A 23,582-nucleotide genomic window follows, 5' to 3' on the forward strand; every position below is an offset into this window, starting at 1 on the left:
TATTCCACCCCGAAACATGGGTTGTATGATTAATTTTTATGTGGGGAACCAAGAATCTTATTTATTTATGATTAGTATTTCCCTCAGCCCGAGGTGGCTGAAGTAAGGTTATAATTTGTTTTGAAATGAGATGAATATCGTGCAGATTCCTATAATCTATCTGATGCAATTAACGGAATTTAGTTAGATATGCCACCGAAGAGTGCATGTATTTTAGAGGAAGCAAAGAAAACGCAAATGCAAAAAATAAATGGAAACTCTTTTAGCTAAATGTACATTTAAATAATTAGAAAACAAACCTAGAAGTTTAAAGAAACAAAACATCGAATAATAAATATTTAAATTTATAATAAATAAATGTAAATTCAGTTATGCTGAATTCTCATCGATAAAATATTTCTACTTGTTCTCTACCCATCCTCTACCAATCACCTTTACTGCTTCCATGAGTTTCAGAAATGAATTCATTACGATTTTATGAAGTTAATGAAAATGGAATTTCCTCATTTTCGTCATAACTGATGAGAAAACAGCAATTTACTTGAGTAATTATTTAATCCGTTTCAATCCTATTTAAGTATCGTCCATAGTTAACCACATCTTCATACAGACCATAAGCCTGCGAATGCATGACAGCGAATAGACATGACGAAAATTCACAGCAATTTCCCTTCAAAATATTAAGAGATCAACAGGATGAGATCCATGCTCAGTCCACTTGCTCCCAATCAGTGAGTACGCTGTGAATTCCCAGACTTTTTGGGCCTTTTGTTTTGCTGGGAAACTCCTTCTTGTCGAAATAAACTGACCTAACTACAAGTTAAGAGGAGGAGGAGGATTGGCTTGGTAGTGATGGAGTTAGCACGAACGGTAGATTGTGATGGAAGACTCCCTAGACCTACCGAGTGGGGAAAAACCTCCGAATTAAGAACTTAAACGCGTTTTCTAGGGACCTTGGTTTGTTGTTCAACTACAATGTCAGCTTATTGACTGATAAAGTCGAATCAGGAGCTAATTACTGCGACAGTGGTATAATTTTATCTATTATCCTCAGGTTGATTTCATTTACTGTTATATTTTATCAATGAATGAAAGCCTGAAAACTAAAAGTTCTACACATTCCTTGCGCCTAGAGAGACCGTAAGCATTCAGGATACTTAATTGGCTTTTCCGACCTTCTCTCACCTATTTATTATATCGCCCATTTTCAATCCGTTGAAACAGGGAGACCTCGTCCTTCGACCTCCTGAGTGATTATTCCCATAATGCGTGTAATCACGATCCACGAGACGGTGTCTGATCAAGCATTCGTTGCCTTTCAAGTCCTTTGAGGTTCCCCATTAATACGACAATGAGGTTTTGCCGTGGGAATGCCGCGGTGTATATCTCGGCGTTGTTTCACTCTTCCTGCTCAAACTAAGCACTGAATGAGCCATTCGAATTAACTCTGGCGGACTTTCGTTGGGGAGGGGAACTCTTTAAAAGTTCCAGTTACCTATATCTGTCCGTCTTATTGCTATCGCGTGAGGATGGATAACATTTGCACCGAGCTCTTTAAAGTATACAACTCATCGATCCTCCCTCTGAGTGTAGATGAAGGGTAAATACTCGTCCTCGAAAATAGGTCGAGTTTCAAGATCAAACTTTTTGCGGAAGACGTGTGGTCTAGTCATAAACAAGTAATAGATGATCATTTTATTCATTGCTATGACGTTCTGGACACCATGGCTGCTTGCTCGTAGAATATCCACTGTTGACCTTGTTTTCTTACGTGCTTGTATTGATCAGAAGTAAAATTTATAACCCCTATAAGAAATAATAACATCACTGAAAACTTTCTGTATTAACTGCTTATGGCAAACTTTTATGAAAAAAAAATTTTCCCCATCCATCTCCAGAATCTTTGCCATTGTTTATTAAATTTGAAGAATCCCCACCCTAAAACGTCCCGTTAAATCCCATTCCTAACACAGGGTGCCTGGTAATTTTGAATTCTTGAATTGGGTTAGAGAAAAGAGTGCCTCGGGAAAAGGTATTCAAAATTCCAACGTATCCCTGGATGAATGATGGCCAAAACACATCCTAATAGTATTTCAGGGCAATGATTGAGGAAATCGCGATTTTTGGAAAAGTATTGCTTCCTGATAAATTGAAATTCCCCTTCCGGCATTGCCGTACGAGCAAAAGATCAGCTTAACACAAGAATGTGGAAGTATATGCGTCATAAAATGCCGTGTGAGCTCGAGATTCACTTACATTTCGCCTCGATATGGAAAAAACCTGTTTGTTTCTCGCAATTCATCACCAAAGTCACTCACGGGGAGTAGTAACTTTCTTCCTGAAACATTGCATTTTATGTGGGAGGCCCTGAATTTCTGTGGTCATTTTGGACCTCTTCCTTTCCCACCGACTCCAACTTAACAATTATCTCATCGTCCATCGCGGGTGCTCGGAAAGTCCACAGCCCACACATCAGTCGACCGATCCCGCAGATCTTCCACAATTGCGCGTTTTCTCACAGGAAGTGATGGTTAATTATTTCGTGAGCAAGTTCACGCACCCGTGATACCACGCAAAAGCAAGCGTCGTCATCAATAGTCAAGTCAATTCAAGGATTGGTTTGGCGTGGCTCTCCGCTCCACTCTCCCTATATTCGAATACTTTACGTGTTCGCATTTATTCGCTTTCATATTCCGACTTCCTTTCATTATCTGTTTAAAAATTGCATCCTGGATCTTTTTTTTGGAGTTTTTTCCGTGCACTTTGCCTTCTATAAAATTATCTTCCCTGAGTCTGCATTAGAGATAAACTCGGGCATATATTCGAGGGATTTGATATTTGAGTTTAATGAATAAAATTGGAACTATTTCAGAGGATGAGAATGAATTTGTTAATTCATTAAAGCTAGATCATATGCGATATATAAATTGTATAATATCCTTGTCTCTATGATGATGGTTCAGTCCGTTGCGTAAAGACAGGACTGAAAAGTACTTTTTTAGCTAAAATACAAATATACTTAATCTACACTGAATTTTGCTATAAAACCTCATTTACAGCAAAAATGAAAATTGCCAATCGTTAATGTGATATTAATTTCTCTGAGAATCGGCTTAAATTGGTTTTGAACTTAGATATTGAATCGGATCAGTTATATTTAGTAATACGAGTACGTGTATATTATTTTTCTTCAGTTTCACTTGTGATTATTCTAGGAACATTTTATAGCATTTTTCCTTTCTGTGCATCCATTATGTGAAGAATTTGTTTTCATAGGTTCGTCACAAAATTTCATCAGCTAAATTTTGATAGATATTAATGAGTAAATTGTTCTCACAACTGAAATTTTTGTGATCCAAAGCAGTAATGTTATGTATTTTTAGCCATAACTAATCTACAAATGTAACATGTATGCATTTGTGTGTATCTTATGTATCTAAGAGTGTCTAAGATTGGCATATATTTCAGTGGAATTATCTTCTCCAGCATGATCAAATTCATCACGTAGCCATGCAAATAAATAGTTTTCGTGACCGTTGCTTGATTAAAATTACGGAAGTGCAGGGATCGAAGATATTTATGATACCTCAGTAGAACGTGATCCCTCTGTCCTTGAAATTTTGACTCTCAGCGTGAATTTTGATACTTCCGGCTGACCGTTTTGGTGAAAACGTGAGGAGTTTCTAAGCGCTAAGACCTCAACAATTCATATAATTGGAGTTATTCAATGAGTATGTATAAGATACTGCACATTATTGCATCACTTGGGACGACCTCCCAATTGGTTGGGAAACCAATAGGACTTCCATATGAGACATTGTTATGTCTGACAGGAGAAATATGGACATATATTTTTAGTTTGATACGAGGGCATGGATTTCTCGAGGTCAAACTGGTCACAATCCGTCTGTATTTCCTTGGTGACTACCCAGATTAGGTTGTGTTTAATGCGATCGTCAGCGACCAAAAGGACTGGGGTTCGAAGGCCGCTTTATAAATTGGGCATATTAAATCGCCGGCGATTTGGTCCTTGAAGCGATTGAGGGTGGATATCATCTAAGCATACCCGGAACGGTCAGAAAACGTAATCCATGGAATAATCAAATGGCAATAAACCTGCATCAATAATCGATAAGTTACTGGCTCGTTTCCGTTTGGCTCGCCTCCGCAATGCCGCCTCTGATGTGATGGCCAAATTATCTTTGATCTAATTCCCAACAATAAACCGTTTTTTTTTGTCGAGAGAGCCTGGTACATGGAAATACGCACGCGAGTGTAAGAATTTTATCTGTCGAATTTCCTTCTCCTTAGCCTTCTCATTGGTTGATCTGTTCATTTGTCGCGAAGATAATGAAAAAAAACTTGGTTAAACCCACTTAATGATTTCCTATAAAAACGACCCGGACGTCATCCCGGCGTGGCATCTGCATGAGATCCGAAGATTTAGTGATACGACTAAATCCGGGTCTTATGTTAATAAGCCATCATTAAGTGGACTTAAATAAGTTTTTCATCATCTCCGTAAATAATAACTTCCACTAAAGAAATCCTGAAACAGTTTCCTACGCCATTCATTTGTTCCTGAATTTCTCTTTGTTAAATCATTAATCTGACGTCTGAATCTCTTTAATTCGGTTGAGAATGGTTGTATTCCGTGAACGTGAAGGAACAGTCTTCAAAAAGTACTTTCGACGATGAGTGTTCTTCCAGCTGGATTGGCGCATTTTTTGGAGCGGTGGCCCTCGAAGAAGTGTAAATTTCGCCAAGTGTATTCAAATTATCGCGCGAATGTAAAGACTTGGGTCATTAGTTCGTTCACATTCGAGATCCCCTCTTCCTCTTACATCTCAGATGGAAAGTAAGATTTTCGTCGGCGCGATTAACCACTGCACAAATTTACGACATTTTGCTACCTTGACTTCGGCTGGGAACCCCATAAAGATGTAGCGCGTGCGATAGAAAGAATTCCTTTGAAACTGAAAGAGAATGTCTTTTTTTCACCCGAACCAGTGAGCAATCTTGCACGCAATCGTAAAAAAAACATGGCTTATCCCGTCTTCCTGATATGAAATGAAATGTCGAATTGATAAATCCTACTGTGGTTTCAAAACCGTGGCGTATTGTGTTGGAATATCCCCAAGTTAGGTGCGATAGAAGTACCAATTTTTACGAAACGCCTTACGTAATTAAAACCATGACGCTAAAAAAATGTTCGGCTCTCCCTTCGTTACGGAGAATAGGTCATTCGAACAAAAGGTGGTGTTGTGGTTGTTTTAAACGTTACATTTCAAATGTTTCCGAAAAATTCGCGAATTAAACGAAGTCGCCCAAAGGATATTGAAGATGATCCCATCGATTCGAGTTTCATCAAAGAAGTTACGGATCAAGCAGCCGTCGATCTTTCTGATGCGAAACACTCGGAGCGGGATTAATAAATCGCACCAAATAACTGCAAACCTGATCCGCCCAGTTCGTTAAAAACCTCACTTCCGCGTGGATACCAAAGCGATTGAAGCAAATCGCTGTTTCTTTATCTGAGATGAAAAATCCACCCAATCCAAGGATTTTCATTGGTATATTCGCGGCCTTAAAAAGAAATGTAATTGAATGCCGAAAAATTGCTGTGGTAAAGGTTATCCAAAGGTTTGGGTATAAGATGACCCTTGCTTGCGAAATTGTTTCTCTTCCTTCTGTTCCCCGCCGCGAAAGTCCTTTGAGGGTTTGCTGTGCGGTGCACGGACGATTCAAATGATTGGTTAGACATAAAAATATTTTTTTCGCGGCAGACAGCAAAAATTTCATCGCCTCTTCGTCTACACTCCACCCTCCTCGCCGACTATCTATTTACCTTTCATCTCCGCCCCTCCGAAATGCCTCACTCTTTCTCCAAAACGGTGGATTTCTCAACTCCCTCTCTTAACCGTCCACAATGCAAGGCAGTGATTCGCTGTCGTTCTCACATTTCGGAAAAAAAATCATTGCATGCAGAAAATCTCTCCGTAGCGACCGTAATGGAAGCTGAATTAATCTCTTTGTTCGTTGTGCAAGTAAAACACAATTATTATTTTCATGTAGAGTTCCTTGCCCCTATGTGCTGTATTCTCCCCTGAGTTATTCAAATGTAGTCAATCAATACCCATTTTCTAAATCTTTCGCTCCTGTCCAGCTATTAGCGAAAAATTATGATATTTCGCTAATTATGATTGAACTAAATCATCGATGAGCAAATTTTTTACCCTGGGGAAATATTTAAATCCTCAGAATGTTATCTAAGATGCCAGTCAGTAAAGGGATTGACGATGAATCCAATTGTAACACTATATTGGGAAATACATGGCTATATATTGTGCTCAATTAGCATTTGATGAACCTCGATTTTAAAATATTTTAAATTTTCCAGTTAAGTTCTTTGAAGATGGCAAAGGAGCAGAGTTTTTAAAACTATATTATTCCTTTCGTTGCAAGCATATTGGCGATTTTTAATACAATATTTTTAATGCATTTGTAGTTACATATGTAATCATATGGAAATATTAGGGGGGTGCTCCTATTTCACTTAGAAATAAGAGCAAAGAGTCTAATGATCATGAGACAATTCTGTAAATATTTGGTCGGTAGGAATCCTAAGATATATGCTTCTTTTGCTCTGGCGCCATCTGTTATTATTTATGATAATCAACCGGCTAACCTAGGTTTTCGATAAACTCGTAGACTAGCTATTGCTACACTTTTAACTCTCGCCGAACGCGACACTAAACACCGTAATACCCTACATTATAAACAATCATTCTTCAGCTCCACATACTTTCTGCCTCCCTTCAGTCGTCCAATTTGCCTTTTCCTTTCCTACCTCCACTTCACTTGCTCAGAATTCTGTGTTCATCACGGATCCATTGTGTGTTCATCAACCAACAGAATTCTGTGTTCATCAACCATCAATCACACTCAATTTCCCGTACTTAAACTTTTTTCACCTTCTTAATATTTATCCCAAGAAATCTCTTTCCTCATCTATCATACCGAGAACTTCCTAATTGGTTTGATTTCCGTCCATTTCACATTTTCATTATCTCAGAAGCCTTCAAACTACGCTTTTCGTCGTTTCCAATCACCAAGTTTCCGAGCCATGCCATTATTACGCTCCATTAAATACATGTCGTAATCTAATGTCTGTACTACTTGCCCCATCGTCATCCAAAACACTTCTGAGATAGGTGAACTGTTCTAACCTTACTGGTCTATGACCTCCACTTTTAATAATTAATTTACCTTTCCATTTTTTTGGAACTTCATTTCCTTTGTTTTTTTATCACTTTTCATCATCGCATACCAATTACACTGGTATCGATGGCTGAAATCCCTTTGTTGATTAACTAACTAAAATATCTACAAAGCTGAGTTGACGAGTTCCCACCTAATTGTTTTCCTGCTTCCAGTCCTACGGAGGCCTCCCAATTTTCCGTATATATATATATATATATATATATATATATATATATATATATATATATATTAAAATTTTCGGTTGCTAGTCATGAAAAAGGTAGAAAAAAGAAAAGTTCGGGTGGCAGCCTTGTCTTCCTCATCTTCGTAACATTGCCCACCCCGACACTTTACCTGCTACCCACACCTAGGCAATCTACGACATTTACGGGTTTTGGATAAGTCGGTTATCCCTTCAATCAAACTTCACCTTCTGCAACGGAAATCATTCATCGTGTTATCAGTCTGAAGAAAATAAGACCTGGTTCGATGAAAAAAATGATTGAAAATATCTGCGCAGACAATTTGGGAAAATTACGTGAACAGCGGTGGAAAGATATTTTGTCAAACATTAAAATCTTTTTCATAATTGATCAAATATATGAACGCCTCCACAGGAAGCAACTAATACCATAGTAATATTTGCGAAAGCTAAAATATACCTCTGGAATGATTGCAGTGAACCAGGAGAAGCCTAATTAGGCCAGATTAATGTGTTTTCTTTTTCATTTTTGATAATTTTTAAGAAAAGGAGACTAACTACAAATTTCTAGTGGCATATTTTTATCAAAGGATTACAAGTAGTGTTTCGGATGGTATCCATTGGTGCGTCCATGGAATCGAGCGCTGACGACGTGATTTCAAATCTCCTCTGAACTCTCTTCGCTTTATCTGTATCCATCACGTGAAACTATCGTTGTACATTAAAAGCCATCTCCATGGTGGCCAAATGCGTTTCACTGATGTTTGCAGTAAATATCTAAAAAGTGTTCTAAACCACAAATGAGCATACCGAAATGGCCATGAAATTTCCCTAAGTTTTGCCACTGGGCATCAGATTAACCACTGGGCATAAGGTTTGAAAATATTTTTCCATCAATTTATATATTAATTCCGTACTTTCCGCTTGAATCCCTTTACTTGGGTTGATTTTTTAGGTTAATTTTAATATTTTCATATAGTTAAAAGATGATGATCATGCGATTACTACTGATAAATAAGGAACAAAATTATCTTAAATGATTTTTCATAGATCCCAAGATTATAATTCCGCTACTGACTCCTTGAATTAACATCCTATCGGATTTGCGTAGTAGCGACGACGTTTTCTGTTGTTTCATAAGACCCGTCGATTTTTAGACTTCTTGCCATTAGTTGAGGATATAATCCGTGCCTTATACGGCCGAAGACGAAGGACAACCCGTCGCCACCGTTCCCCTTCGAGTGGGGTACGATTTTCACTTTTCCTTTTTGCGTCATGTCAATCAAAGGTCGAAAGAAGACAAAAGAAAAAATATGTATGTTCTCAACCGCTGCCGTGGTTTGCGAGTGTTTTTGTGCCCTCCCTTTTGCGACTGTCTGAACCGCATGAGCACATCCTTTGACAGAATTCGAGAAAAAAATAGCGTGCGACTCCTTCTAATCTCTCTCCTTTTTTATTTAATTTAATGCAACGGCTGTCTACAGTAATAATTCACAGAGGGAAAAAAACCATAACCGATGTCTAAAAGTTTCAACTCCCCGTTTACTGCAAGCTGGCTCTTTGCTCGACTTCTTGTCACCCCGGAGACAGGGCTGGGGGGGTGGGGGAGAGGCATCCATCCGTTACATCACCGTGGCAAACGTACCGCAACATCTTCTGTGGTTTTATTTTTGCAGTTCAGGGTTTTCTAGTTGGCGGTGCGAGAGCCAATATCTTTTTTTCCTGTGCGAATTCATGAAATGTCAAGTTGGCGCATGGAATTCATCGCACGCCGCTAACAATTTGGATTATTAAGGTAAACCGAAAGGCAAGGTAATTTTCAGTATGCGATCTCCGCGAAGCGAAAACGCTAGCAGAGAATGCGTGCCTTGGAGATATTCGAATCTATAACCTTCTGGTTAGTGGTCATGGGTGCCACTTACCAATTACTCAGGTCACTACAAAAAACATTATTAACTGTCTAGGATAAATCTATTTAAAATAATTACTACAGCGTTTAACTTACGCATCCGGCAAATCTATTGGAATCGGAAATCGAAATTCTGATATAATATGAACTTATGGAAAGAGCAAGGAGGAATTTCTGGCGTCGGGTTTTTCTATTATTTGATTACATTAAACTTTACTTTGTGATTTGACATCAAACGATTTAACTTAGCTTGTTAACCATAATTATTGCCATGGAATGGGGCCCTCAGGAAAAATAAAAAAAGCCAAAATCGTGTTTTTAATGTTAGGAAAAGAAAGGAGATGATCTACCCATATTGCATCGATCATCTTTTGAGGGTGTTTACTGTTGCAGTGTACAATGGCCCGAGACTAGAATTAACATAACTGGCGTTGGCATATTTTTAGTATCTTAATGTGATTCGAGAATCTGTGTTCACTGTGTTGAAAAGGTGACCCATCTTATTAAATTTATTTGCTTCACAAAACGGCTGCTGAAATGCAAATAAATCTAATCCTTGATAAGCACTGATACCACGTGCTAAATTTCACAAAATAGACTCTTCCACCCATAACTAATAGAATCGTTCCAAAGTGGCAAAGTAGTTTGACATTCATAGAAACGGAATTCTGCATTCTCTCTGGGTTAATATGCAGGAATTCTTACATAGATTTCACTGTGCCCTCACCATTATGCTTAGGAACTGAAATATCAGCGGTTGGGTGAGAGAGAACGCGGTAATCTGAAACTTGTTTGGAGTCCTCGGTTTCAGAGGAAGAAAATTCCACTTTCGCCCATCCACTCTTTAAGTTTTGTTCGCTGCTTTCTCTCCTACGTAACACGGGAGGAGGGTACACTTGCGGGAGGTAATTTCCTCTTCTCATATAGGTCGTTGTCATTCAAGGTACGTGTTTGATGTGATTTATATTTGGAACCTTTATTTAAATAACTCATTGGTATAATTATCAGGGGGCCATTTCAAATATTGGTTAAAGTAAAATTTCGCTTATGTTTGGTTAGTTGATCTTCAGCTGTTCAGAGACGAACTCTCAAAATGTTTTATCGACTCATGAATTCTGGACTATGGAATGTTATTTATGCTCACTACAAGAAAGGATGGCAGAATACGCTCATTAGATTTACTATAACCTTTTAAGATTTACTATAACCTTTTAAGTGAACATGTCCGTTGTGTAATATTATAGAGACGAAAATATGAACTTAATCTAGTTGCACATTTTATTCGGGAAAATTTTAGTTGCCTATTGGGTGCTTCAGCCTGGTGAAATTCCATATTGTGAGTCAAGAGTTTGAGTAGTATCATTGTATCATCTGTTATTTTATCTGCTTCATTTCAATCCAAGGAAAAGTGTCGGAACACTCACCCAAAGAAGCCTCTGTAATCACTAGCTATTTTATAAATTGATGCTTATGACCCATTTATGAACTCATGTGTACGCAAGCGTCAATTTCTTCCACATAGGACCTGGATAATTCTCCTGCGTGACTTGAAGAATATATTGGTTTTCCCCACGCCGAATAATTTTCATCATGTCAGTTTTAACTCGTAGCACGCTTAAGACTAGGTGAGGGAACAACAAAGGAATCTTTGACCGCAGTGGTGCAAGAGAGAAACATGCCGAGACGCGAAAGTTAAATCTATGTAATTTCAAAACATTTTCAGCCTTTTTTCCGTCACGCAAATTTTTGTCCATGTTTCCCTACCTCAATCATGTACTTGGCACGCGAGCTGGAAAAGGTTTTCGACCACTAAGTGACCACAGGTCGCACGGTTTCACCATGCTCCTCGAGAGATTGGTGCGGCGGGAACTGAGATCTTACTTGGAGAGAGGAAAGAATTCTCTTGCCACACTTACGTCCATGAAAGCACACTTATCAATGGTTTCAGGAATCACAACCTCCTGAACTTGGAGAAATGGTTGACAAATGGAAAATTTTGGCAATTTTTAAAAGGAAACTTATGCGTAAATTAATTATATTCTCGTAAATACTGTCTATTGAAAAGGTATTGCAAAAATAATATATGAATAAGGATCATTGATCTCATTTAAGTATTTAGTATTGGTATTTCTTTTGTAATTTTCGGTCAACTGAATGAAATAAAAAATTTTGAGTAAGATTTTTCGCTATGTTTCATGATAGTTGGTCATTATATTGCAGTCGATCCCAAAATAAAATTTTCATATTTTTTTAAGTATCCCGAGTGAATAAGTTCTAGGGAATGTCAGGAATTTTCTTATATATCGTTGATGGAAAGTCAAACTACCGACGCCCTCCTCATCCTATAGCATCAGTAAATTCTTTTTCCCTTGTAAATTACCAAATGGTCCTTCCACTCATTCGTCTTGTATCCATACACCAAATATGCCCTCTCATCTCTAGACAGAGATGAAGGCATACCGCAACTAATTTATTTAGATTGGAAAAACCCCTCTTGGGTAGTTCTTTCAAAAAAAACCTTCATTTTATTAAACTTTAAACTCTTGTTATACGATCGTACGTGCTAGGGTTCAAAAGATCTCAGTGGTGGTGTGCCAACGCAGAATCCCGGTTCGGTAAAACCCCGCCGCCCTCTCATTCCTATTAGTGTAGTCATGTTTTAATTCACATGAATCATCACACAATTCATTGATTTAATACTTGCATAGTTGCTAAGACCCATCAATCACATTTGATAGAGAAGCAGAAGATAGCAGTGAAATCGATTTAAAGGGGAGCTCAGATTTGGCAGTGAGTGCATGAAAGATAGAGTTATAGGCGAACCAGATTTACGAAGAAAAATCTCCAGGGTAAAGTACAGGAAACGGGTACTGTTAAATGTAAAATATAAGAAATATGAAGGCAATTTGAGATAAACAAATAGAATAATTGATTGTTGAGCTACGTCAAACCAATCTTAGGGTTTATGATGAAGATCGAATTGATTAAACTTCCGATAAACTCAGACGGAAGCCATTTTATAAGTCATCTCGTTAACGCTGTTTCTTATAGAACACCTATGTGTACCAAATCAGAGAAAATGTTAGTAGAGCTGTACAATATGCCATGGAATATTTACAACCACATGCCATGATTCTCTGCTTCCCCACGTATGAAATTTGAGTGCTATCCTTTCGCGTATGAATCCTCTTCCCTGCTTCTAAATACAAGGAATGAATCCTCTTACCCGTCTGTACCACTGAGTCACACGCTGTTTAAGTGCCTCGGCCTCAAAGGGAATACTGGCCAACCAACTCACACCCTTCCTTTCTCCCTCGCTCCAGGTATTCAGGTCCGTTTTAATGATTTCATTGTTTCCATTTTCAGGGAGAGATCGGTGAGCTGTACCAAGACCTTGAGAACGAAGCTGCCCTCTTGGTTCATCGAGACCCCCACAATGGAGCACTCCTGGTGGTGAGTTTCAATTCGGATCGCTACGAAAGTCTTTTATTCGAACTCATTTGGAAAACATACCACGTCAACTCATTAGTCAAGTTTCACTTTTTTTTTTTAATTGTGCTCTACTGTTCACAGCTTGAAATGTGTTCATCTGGTCCATATTTCTCCAAATGTCAGTCATCTTCTCTATGAAAAATTCGAATAAAATACATCAGTCTATAATGCTACGACTAGTTTTGAGCTGGTTTGAAGACTTATTAAAAATTCGTGAAATATTTTCGTGCTCAATGGGGCTTTCTCACGCCTACATAAAATTTCTTCGAATCTTGAAATTACTTTCTTTTTTGCAGTTTCGTATCTCCTTCGCTCTCAGGCATAAAACACGAAGGTTTAAAATGTAATGTGATAATTACGCAGTTGTCGAGTTATAAATGTTATAAATATGAGTGAAAACTGTTAGGATTTTCTCGTAGTCAACGTGGGCATTGGACACACAACGTGGATGGGAGGATGAATACATATGTACGAAAGCACAAAAGCCAGCGTCATTTCATATAAATAGTGTCTGTATTTCTTGAGTGAAGTAGAAACGAAGAAAAATTTAACTTCTTAGTAAAAATTTTACCGTAATGGCAATATGAGGTTCGCAAATATTTGAATAAGCCTTTCTCATGTGGATGTAAGGTCTGCTTCTAATTAAATTCTAATAATAAAGCTTAAAGTAATGTGATTACTGTTGTTAAGTACAATTAACAGATGGAGTTTTAATGGTTAGATACTCTGAAATTATTATTTCATGGTCTCTGAATTTACTAAATACCACTTCCTATAGCGTTCATTTCATAACAAATGTCATAGATATCAACAAGTAAACTCCTGACGATTCTTACCACTGACCGGAATTATATACGGTACGGCGGATTTACTTTTTTAAAGGACTGAAGGAAGTCAACTTCTACTCAATCCATCTGCCCTGCAACATTATACGTCGTCTCCAAAATTTAATAGTTCCTAAAAATGAACTTAAGCATTTCATAATTTGAGTAAAAGTACCCAGTTTTCGTAGCAAAAAAACAATTAAAATTATATCATTTCCCAGTCTTCGAAATATAACGCTCGCAAAAGTGTTCTGTCACCAAAAGGATTTCATATAAACGAAATTTATCATCTATGTATAAAAGTCCTTTCAGATGTATTGCTTTAGTGGTTATTAATTCAGAAGATGACTGCGCCGGCGCATTTAATCTTGTAAGGCTAACTTTGAGTAATAATTGTTAAAATATAAATATTTTTTTAATAACCGTAATTATTATTTCTTCTATTATTATCATAATTGCCTTTTTCAGAAAAGGCATATTTCACGTTGTATTGTCAGCGGTGTCAAAATATCACGCAAGTATGTTAGTTTGTCTAGATGGAAGGATAGGAATGCAATTGCCACAGAAATGTGAATTGTAAGATGAAAGGAAAGTTATGCAAGTGTGTGGTTAGAACTGCGATTCTCTATATCTCTAAGGGGTGACCATTTTTTCAAGCCCAAGAGAGGGAAATGGAATTCGCTGTGATGGGGAAGTTGAGGTGGATGTGAGTTGTACTTTGGAGTGGCAACACAAGGAAGTACTGCAGCCGAGGAACAGCCATGGCAAGGTCTATGTGTAAACAGGTAGAGGAAAAAAAGGTTAACATGGTTTGAACACCAGAAGTATATAAACGAAGAATGTGTTGGAAAAAGAGCAGAGAAGTTGGATTTTGTAGGGAAGAGGGCAAGAGGAAGGCCCATGGTATGGGCAAGGTTGAAAGCGGACCTGGAGGTGAAGGAATGGATAATTGAGGAAAAGAAGATAAATGGGAATAAATGGTTGAGGAGGATCAAATACGGGAAAGCCGATCCCATACTCATGGAACAAGGCTGAAAGAGAGAAGAATAAGTTCAGGGGCAATTATTTGGATTGATTTACCGAAAGAAGCAAGCAACACAAAATTCCTTTCAAAAAGTGAGTCACTTGGTTTCCTGTTTTTCTGTTAAACCGAGATTTATTACTAGAAATGATAGCTTGACTAGAAGCGTCATAATCATAATTACGAGTCCTACAGAGCATGAAGTTTCAATTCACACTAACAAGTATTCTGGTTCTATTCACTCACTCAATCACAATGCGTAATTACCTTGCAATTGTTGAATACCTATGACTACTATGCACCGTAGGCTCTCACGGGTTGGATGTTAGGAGCACGATGTTTATGAATGAGTGAATATAGCCCGTTATGCTTGATAGTGTGAATTGAAACTTCTCATGAGCTCAAGAAACTCGGTTATTAATCTTTCACTGCATTCACTCCATTTAATCCATAGATTAGGGGCACACCTTTCCTAGATTTCACTTTCGAGTCCGATTTAAAAACTACACATTTTCTAAGTGAGCCTATTATAAGCGTATTCCCACTATTTCGATGTAGGCATAGAAATTTACTTTCCTTTTGATATTTCATAAAAAACAGTTCAGAGAAACCGGAGTCGAACTATATGCTTTTAGAATAAAGCTAACTTCAATTAAAATAGCCGTTTTATGTTTCTAAATATTGACAAAACTTACTTTAGCTAACTAATAATTGAAGTTCCCAGAATTAAATTCCTTTTGAAATACCAATTTCAGTGTTTTATTTATTTTATTTAATAAATCAGCCAAAAACGGTACAAAGGCTTTTACATTAGCTGAAATAAATCACGTTTACATTTGTTGAAAAACGCAGATTTTGGAATTTCAATTTCTTCCAACAGGTTTTCCGTGCCACACACGAATTCTAAAAATTCCATATCTCTAGTAGTTTAGCCCAAGTTTATTGGTAACCGCTGGAAAATTTGATTCTGATTCAAAAGCGTAGAATCAACCCTGCGAGCCACAAAGTTGGACAGGAATGAAATTTTTATCGCTCTTTTGTGATAAATTGATCGTCTGCATGCTAAAGATTTAAAGATTCCCCCGATCCCGATAGCTCGGTATAGTGCGCAGCGTGCTCTCCGAGTAATGCGCTCACAAGCCAACCTGTAAAGGTTTACAGGTTCGAATTCCGCCCGAAATACCTACTACAATTAAAATACAGCTCCATGTACTAGGAAGGTCCCCAACAATTGCCAGTACTATTTGGTAGACGATGCGCCGGATTTCTGTTTAGTCCGAGAAGCTTAAACAAAGGGGCTATACAAATACTCATGCACCTACATATATATTTTTATATATATATAATTATAAATATATAATTATTTATCTAAACACATGAACACAAATAAAGGTCACTCACGCATATACGTATTCGACGATTCGACGGCATAGCCGCCTAATATAATACGTTAGTATTGTTGTGTATTAAATTAAGATATTTTATAGATGTGTTCTGAGTATATTGGAATTCAATGGCCAAACTATATTGCAAAGTAAATCGCGTTTCTCTATCCTTTCGTTAATGTGAAAATGGAAATAGGTTGTTACTTCAGAAATTGGGATAAGTTTTAGCAACGTTTACTCTCAAGAAAATACGTAGTTCTTTGTCAGAACAATGTTTACTCTATTACTTAGCACCCTGGGATGAGAATAAAATCGTTTTGGCGTGTACATACGTGGTTTCCCTGGCAACTTGGAAGAACATGCTAATGGATTTAATTTTCAATCCAAAGACCCACTCCCTGTCCATAAGCCATCGCTTCATGGACGGCTCCCACGACTACCCGGGAAGCGATTAAAAAATAAATCCTCCAAGCTTATGGTATTTTCAATCGAAATCGTCGGGCGAGCTTCCGTTTCAATCTTCGGATTCACCGTCTGATGTCTACGGTAGATGCTAGTAGTAGCTTTTGCTCCACAGTCAGCCTTTAAAAATTTAAAGGTAAATGATATATTAATTGAACTCCACTTGGAGTTCTGTGCCCATTGTAAACGCAAATGGACACCGTTTGCGCATTCCTCTTCGACAATTTCCTGTAGCTAGCGACTTCTCTCTCGGTAAACTATCCCTTTAGTCCCTCATGCTCTGTTTACCTCTAGATATAAAAATTGTGAGGACGTGCTAAGTGTTGCTCCGATTTAAGCACGTGCCAACCTATAGTGGTGCATGGTGGGAAAGAAATGGGAATGGAGTTATTGCCAATAATGTCTTGAACTTGGCAATAACCATCTCTATGAACCTTGAATTTTCAATTGATGAACTCGCCTCCACTGAGTTGTCAATTCCATTAACAACTAAATTTTCTAAAAGAAGGAAGAGTTAAGGGAATGTTTAGGGATAGTTCAAGGCCCTTGATGTGATAAAAGCACGACTAATATGGAACTAACCTTTAATGCTCCGGTGGAATATATGAAAGTAATGATATCTCATCTGTGGATGGAGAGTGATAGATTGAGCACTAAAAATAATTAATGACTTCACTGACCGAGTTGACTGGTTGGATAAAATGTAAAAGATTATCGGCTACGACGTACATGGGTGGAAAAAATACCCCATATATGGATGATACTCTTACCTTGAAGGAATTATGTCGTGGAGGTAGAGAATAGTTGCAGATTTTTGTTTGTACACTATTTTTAAGAACGAACTTCCTTAGGAGTTACGTACTTCCTTAGTTGTCTATTCAAATTAATAGGTTTTTGCTGAATACCAATGCTAAAATCCTTTACATCTAATAATAATTTCAAATTATGTTGGAGTTTATCATACAAACTGATGCTGACAAGGTTGGAGATATCTTAACAGGTTGAGGTGTTTCAATTTTGGAAAAAATAGTCATTTTGCCTGATTTAAAAATGTACGTTTCTCGCCTGGAAATTTTGGGTAATATAACATTGTAATTGTATACGAAATAAGTTTATTATTTAATGATGGTTTATGTGATGAAATGCATTTTCTAAAAGACTTTCAAGATACCTAAAGTGTTGCTTCTCATCTTATCAAATTTAATGTTAATTCCAAAGTATTTGGGGGGCCTAAAACTTTAAAGTTATCACAATCTCCTAGCTGGCGTAAATTACTTAAATGATCTTATCCTGGCGTATGAAATCAGAGGTTGACCGCGCTCTCCCACTCATTCAGAAGCTATTTTTCTCATGCCATTGCAGGACGGTACCATCGGGAGCAACCTTGTGGTCAAGCCGGCCCCCAAGAGCGTCCGGTGGAGGATGATGAAGGGTTTTGATGGCAAGGGTGTAGAAGGGAAGGGGGAGAGGGCTGGCCGCGGGGGTCCAGGGTCCGACAAGACCTCTCCGGGCATCGGTGGTAAACGGGAAGACGATGACGAGATGTTCCTGGACCAGGAGGGCGAGGATGGGCAAATGGCCGTGGGATCCAGGGGTTTCCCCTTCGGCCGGAGGAGGTTCGACTACGATCTGCCGGTGGAGGAGGAGGAGGAGGCCAAGGGTGTGGCAGCAGCCAACGGAACCAAGGGGGTCGAGGAGGAGCCAGGGAAGGAAGTGAAGGAGCACGGCGAGGGCCTCCACATAGTATACAAGAGGAACATAGAGGACATCGACGCCGAACTCAGCGATTATGGTGAGGAAATATCTTATTATGGAGGGAAAACTGCGTCTGTTGTCAGTCAGAACTTTCACTGAATAACCCAATTCCCTTGCTCAGCCTGGGATGGAGAATAATCTGAGTAGATATTTTATTTGAAGAGATTGTATACTATTTCGTTTGTATTGACCTCGCAGTACTATGTAAGACTTGTGTAGAATAGGTATTTTAGTAAAAAGCTAAGTTTGTTTACATCAAAGTATAACTTCCTCGTCGTTTCTTATTCTTTATCACTGTAGTTGGTACTTTAGTAAATTTCCTAACCCTGACAGTTCAGGAAAGTGATTACTTGTTAAGACTCCTTGCTCATCAAATTTTGAAGAAATCGTGTACTTGTATTTTTGTAGTGTGTACGTGTACATATGGGGGACGCAGTAGTCCATGGGTAGACCATTGGACTACTGATTTGAGGGCCAAAGTCCGATTCCCAGGTATGCCTCTCGGGCACCCTCGAGCCAAACTGTGTAATATTTTGGGTACCAGATTTTCCTGGGAAACCATAGCCGGATCAGGGAAAGGAACTGGCTCACCTGCCCTGCTAAATGTGTGAATTTCACACACCTTTGTGCTTAGTTTTGAGTGTACTCTACCATCAGCTGCCAAACCGACCTTCGGGTTGATTACTCTGTTTATGGTTCATATATACATATACATGGGCACAAATTATTGAGTCGAAAGAATTAAAGACGCAGATTAAATTGTTTCCACTCTTGGATCATGATATAAGTATTTGATCTTAAAGCCTGCTTTTTGGCACCTTGCAAAGGATGTTCTTATTTATCAGCCATAAATAATCTTTAGTAATACATTATCTTTTCAAAATGTTATGCATGAAATAATAATGCTTTATTTCATGAAATTGTCATACATCATCATCCCTACATATGTATCTACATTAAAATACAACTTTGAGGAGTTGAATCTCAAAGGATGACTTACCTATGCTGTGCTTAGTTTTTTGATGAGATTTCAATACAACATGATCAATTTTTTATCTTATTTCTTCCAGCTGTGAGATATTTGAGAACCCATTAACTATTTTAAATCACTAATAGTCATTCACTCACCTTTCAGCTTTCATGGAGCCAGACCAAAATCAGAATCCTCGAAGAAGAAAAAGCAGATCTGTGCAAAAGAGAGAAGCTCCATATGTGATTTACCCAGAAATACTTGTGATTGTTGATTATGATGGATATAGGTGAGACTGTGCCTAAATTTCTTTGGAATTGAATCTCTCTACCAGTAATCCAGTAAATTGTTCTCAGGGTTTATTTCTCTCTGTTCTGATTCTCCTTCAGCTTTCCATGCTCTGTTCTGGTTTTGTTTTAAATATCCATAGCTTGTTGATATGGAATAAGTAAGAAATAATCCAGTTAGAATCCATAAAAAATATTGTCACAACTCCCATTTTGTAATTCATTCTTTGTTGGCTGTCTTTCTCCCTTCACTTGTCTCAGTTTATGCTCAAAAATATCTGAATAATTAAACTTCTAAGTATTAAATTGTTCCTGTTCCTCACTTCTCCCTTCTGCTCTTTTTGCATGTTAGTTCATAATGTAATAGACCTAACTATCATCAATGCCAGTATAGAAATGATATAATAAAATTTGTTCAGCCATTCATATAACTAACAAAATATTTCAATGAAATATCTTAATCACATGAATTCAATTCTTCAAATAGGCTGCATGGTGGAGACAATGTGCAGATCAAGAGGTATTTTGTATCTTTCTGGAATGGAGTCGACCTACGCTACAAGCTGCTCAAGGGACCAAAAATACGAATAAGTATAGCTGGCATCATCATATCTCGGGTATGTGTTAAGGAGTGATTAATTAGAATTTCCTTGGGTGGAATGCTTAACTTTTAGGTAATACTCTAGCTTTGAACTTAGCCCATTGTTCTTATTCCAAGTGCCATGATAGAAGTAAAAGATAAGGGTATTTTTTATTCACAATCATTCTTTGAGCTTGTTCACTCCAAAAGAATGAGCACACCACCAATGTAACTAAGCGCTTAGAGCACTTGTTCATTCAATTGAAGTGTTGATCTGTAATTTCTCATTGAATCCAAAACTTAAGGCTGATTTCATTAAAATTCTTTTTGATTAATTAGCACTTCATATACATTTGTTATTGTGCGGTATTAATGAATTTATTTGTCAATTTTATTGAATTCTTATGTCAGGGGAGGGACGCTACTCCTTATCTTGAAAGAAATCGAGTGGGTCGAGATGCCATTGACTCCGCAGCAGCTCTTACAGATATGGGCAAGTACCTGTTTAGGGAACGACGTCTTCCAGTCTATGATATTGCTGTGGCTGTCACAAAGTGAGTTTCTTTTCATGAGTTCCCTCCCTTATTTGTTTTTTTTATGGACTTTGGAAACAACAAAAGTTAATTATGTGCTTTCACAATGGTGTGATTTATCTCATTTTGCACTCCATAAAAATAATTGCAGTGGATTCTTACAAAAATGTGTTGTAATATGACCTTGGTCATTCCTGAGATTCAAGGTGAAAGTAACTAAATGAATGTTTAAATTTTGTTGTGAAATAATTAATGATGCCAAGAAAACAATGTTCTCTCTTGATTAGGGGTTTGTGGATCGACCAAATTTGGACAATTTTCTTGTAATTCTTCTGCTCAAAGGTGGTGTCAATTTATGCCAGGCCAATATCAAAGTGTATCTTGGAAAGCGAATTTTCCAAATTGGCAAGTAATGAAATCATCTCCGTTTTGTTACCCTAGATCTCCCCTTCTTCCAACTTTTCCTTGATTTTGAGAAACACCTCTAATATCAATTACACACCTAAAACCATTTAACTTAACAACTGGAATAATAGCCATTTAAGAATTTATAATGGGCCATTCTTTAAAGAAAAATGGCTATTTTATAAGAAATGGGAGGTTTCCCATTTCTTATAAAACATCGTATTACAATTTCGCATTGCAAACTTTGTAGCTTATACTATTTTGATTAAATTCTATCTTCCTAACAATCAAAACCTCTTCTTAGTTTCTCTATGCCACACTTGTAACTCTAAGGCTGTCAAATGAATTTTTGCCCCAAATTTAAATTTAATTTACAGGACTGTACATAAAGCTCTTTTGAGCAACTTCTTGGAAATTAGTAACGGACACACTGAAAATATTTATGTAAATGTTTTATATTCAATGCCAAGAAGCCATAACTTTAGGTGCCACAGGATGCTTTGGCGGCAGTCATATGATACAAACTATTCATGACTTTCCTTGTTAATGGAATCTGTCCATCAAAATTCACTAAGTTCAAGTTTCTTTTCAATTGCAACATTCTCTGGCATGAACATTTGATACCCACCGACCTCTATTCTTGTGATGTAAGATATGTAATGTTGCTGTATCATATGTTAGTTAGTATTTAAAACAGAGTGCTCAAACATTTCAAAACTTCAGAATTCTTGATTTGGAGGATAGGTTCTCACAGTATTGATGATTATGATCTTTGGTTTCTCATAGACGGTTCTTCTTTAGCATTGGCATCATTATCACTTTAATGGCTTTCAACTTATCTTTCCTGCATCATCAGGAACAAATGATGCAACCTCACTTGCTTATTTGTTCTTAATAGAAACCTTTGATCATAGCAAAAGGTAAAAATGGGGACAATCTTAAAAATTCATCTATTAGCTAGCAGCTACCAGGACCCAAGAATCATAAATGGATGAATGTGCAACAGGTTCCTTAAGTGTGAATGTTTTTCAAGGTTCACTAGTACCGGTCTTTGTTCACCCAAAATTTCTTGTTAATTTTCAAATGAACTTATTTTTTAGATTCTATACTGAATCATACGTCTTTCTCATTCAATCAGAGGAACCTTTAATGACTCTTTGGTATTCTGCACAATTTGTTTGCGGCTACCTTATAAAAGCTGTGGTTTTGGATTTACAGAATGCTAAATTCTTAAAATGCATGTTATTTTAGTTATAGCTTATCTTAAATCCTGAACTTTGGTTGCTTATCATGCCTAAATTAATTCTTCTGTATCAATGAGGGAATTTTCCATGAAAGGGTAAACCTACCTTTTCTGCACTTTCATTTAAAATTACAGAATTAGATTGTCATTGAATAATAGTTTCAGAAAAAATTGTTTTGTTTATATTTTTTTCATTTTACACAATATTTGAAATTATTACAGATCTATATTTCCTGTGCTTGGCATTCTTTCTTCATTGGACTCTCCATTGAAAAAAAATGTTAGTGATTCTTTCCAATCAATGACAATAAGATTGAATTTTGTTTAAAGAAATGAATATTAGCAGTAAAGCTTAGCAAATGTACCATACATGTCCAAATTTCTGTTGAACGCATCCATCCTTTCTTTTTCTGTAAGCATATTAACAAAGATTTGACTAGATAGGACCATATAGTACCAAATATGAGACACATTGTTCCCACATATAAAGGGTCAAAAATTGCCACCCATTTTTTTAAAGCTTTTAAAATAGATCAATTTCATAATTCAACCAAGACAACATCACTGGGCCATGCAATTACCGGGGTACTTATATTCATACTCAATCCAGCTATGATATTAAACTACAACTTTGTTATTATGCAATCAAAACATATAATCATGCCAGTTGTTGTATTCTTAAACTCCTATCACTGGTATCCCTTGTGTCAATAATATCTCTTCCCTTATAACCATGCACCATTTCTGCAGAAACATTAGGGTGTTGATGGACTATTTGTAGTCCTGAAAGGTGATATTCTTCACCGCAAATGGAATTGTAGGGAATCCACTTCTGTTCCTATTCTATTCTTTAAGGGAGCAGGTTAAAATAATTTACTGCAGGTTCTCCAAATAACATCAAAAATCTGAGAGAGCAGCTAATTTATGATTCGCCTAATTTTTCGTGGTTTGCATTCCAAGTCTCCATATTTGTGGAATGGGTGGGTCTTGGTAAAAAGACTTCAATTGCAAAAAATGAAAGATGCCATCCTGACCTCCTCTGTTATTTGAAATAATATTTCCCCTAATATGCCTTTATGATAACTTCACATATTGTCATTTTAAATATTAATTTTGCAGAAAAGGATATCAAATTTTTTAAGAATGTTTCAAGAAAGTTCATGAAAATTGCATTGGATTCTTCATTAAAAACCCTATGTAGTTCCCTTACCAATCCTCTCCATCATTGGTTTTTTCCTGCAATGATAGTTC

General features: G+C 37.3%; 1 protein-coding gene across 2 annotated transcripts in view; it reads left to right on the forward strand.

The window, feature by feature from the left end:
- sona (sol narae) overlaps positions 1-23,582 on the forward strand; it is a 182,418-nt gene that overhangs the window by 131,393 nt on the left and 27,443 nt on the right. For both annotated transcript variants that reach the window (XM_071591978.1, XM_071591979.1), the window contains exons 5-9: positions 12,741-12,827; positions 17,921-18,350; positions 19,449-19,572; positions 20,058-20,187; positions 20,562-20,704. In XM_071591978.1, the coding sequence (XP_071448079.1) occupies positions 12,741-12,827; positions 17,921-18,350; positions 19,449-19,572; positions 20,058-20,187; positions 20,562-20,704 (914 nt within the window). The remainder of the gene's footprint in view (positions 1-12,740; positions 12,828-17,920; positions 18,351-19,448; positions 19,573-20,057; positions 20,188-20,561; positions 20,705-23,582) is intronic.

The sequence above is a fragment of the Hetaerina americana genome, unplaced genomic scaffold (genome assembly GCF_022747635.1).
Source record: "Hetaerina americana unplaced genomic scaffold, ioHetAmer1.1.p SCAF_5, whole genome shotgun sequence".
In the NCBI taxonomy this organism is placed as follows: Eukaryota; Metazoa; Arthropoda; class Insecta; order Odonata; family Calopterygidae; genus Hetaerina; species Hetaerina americana.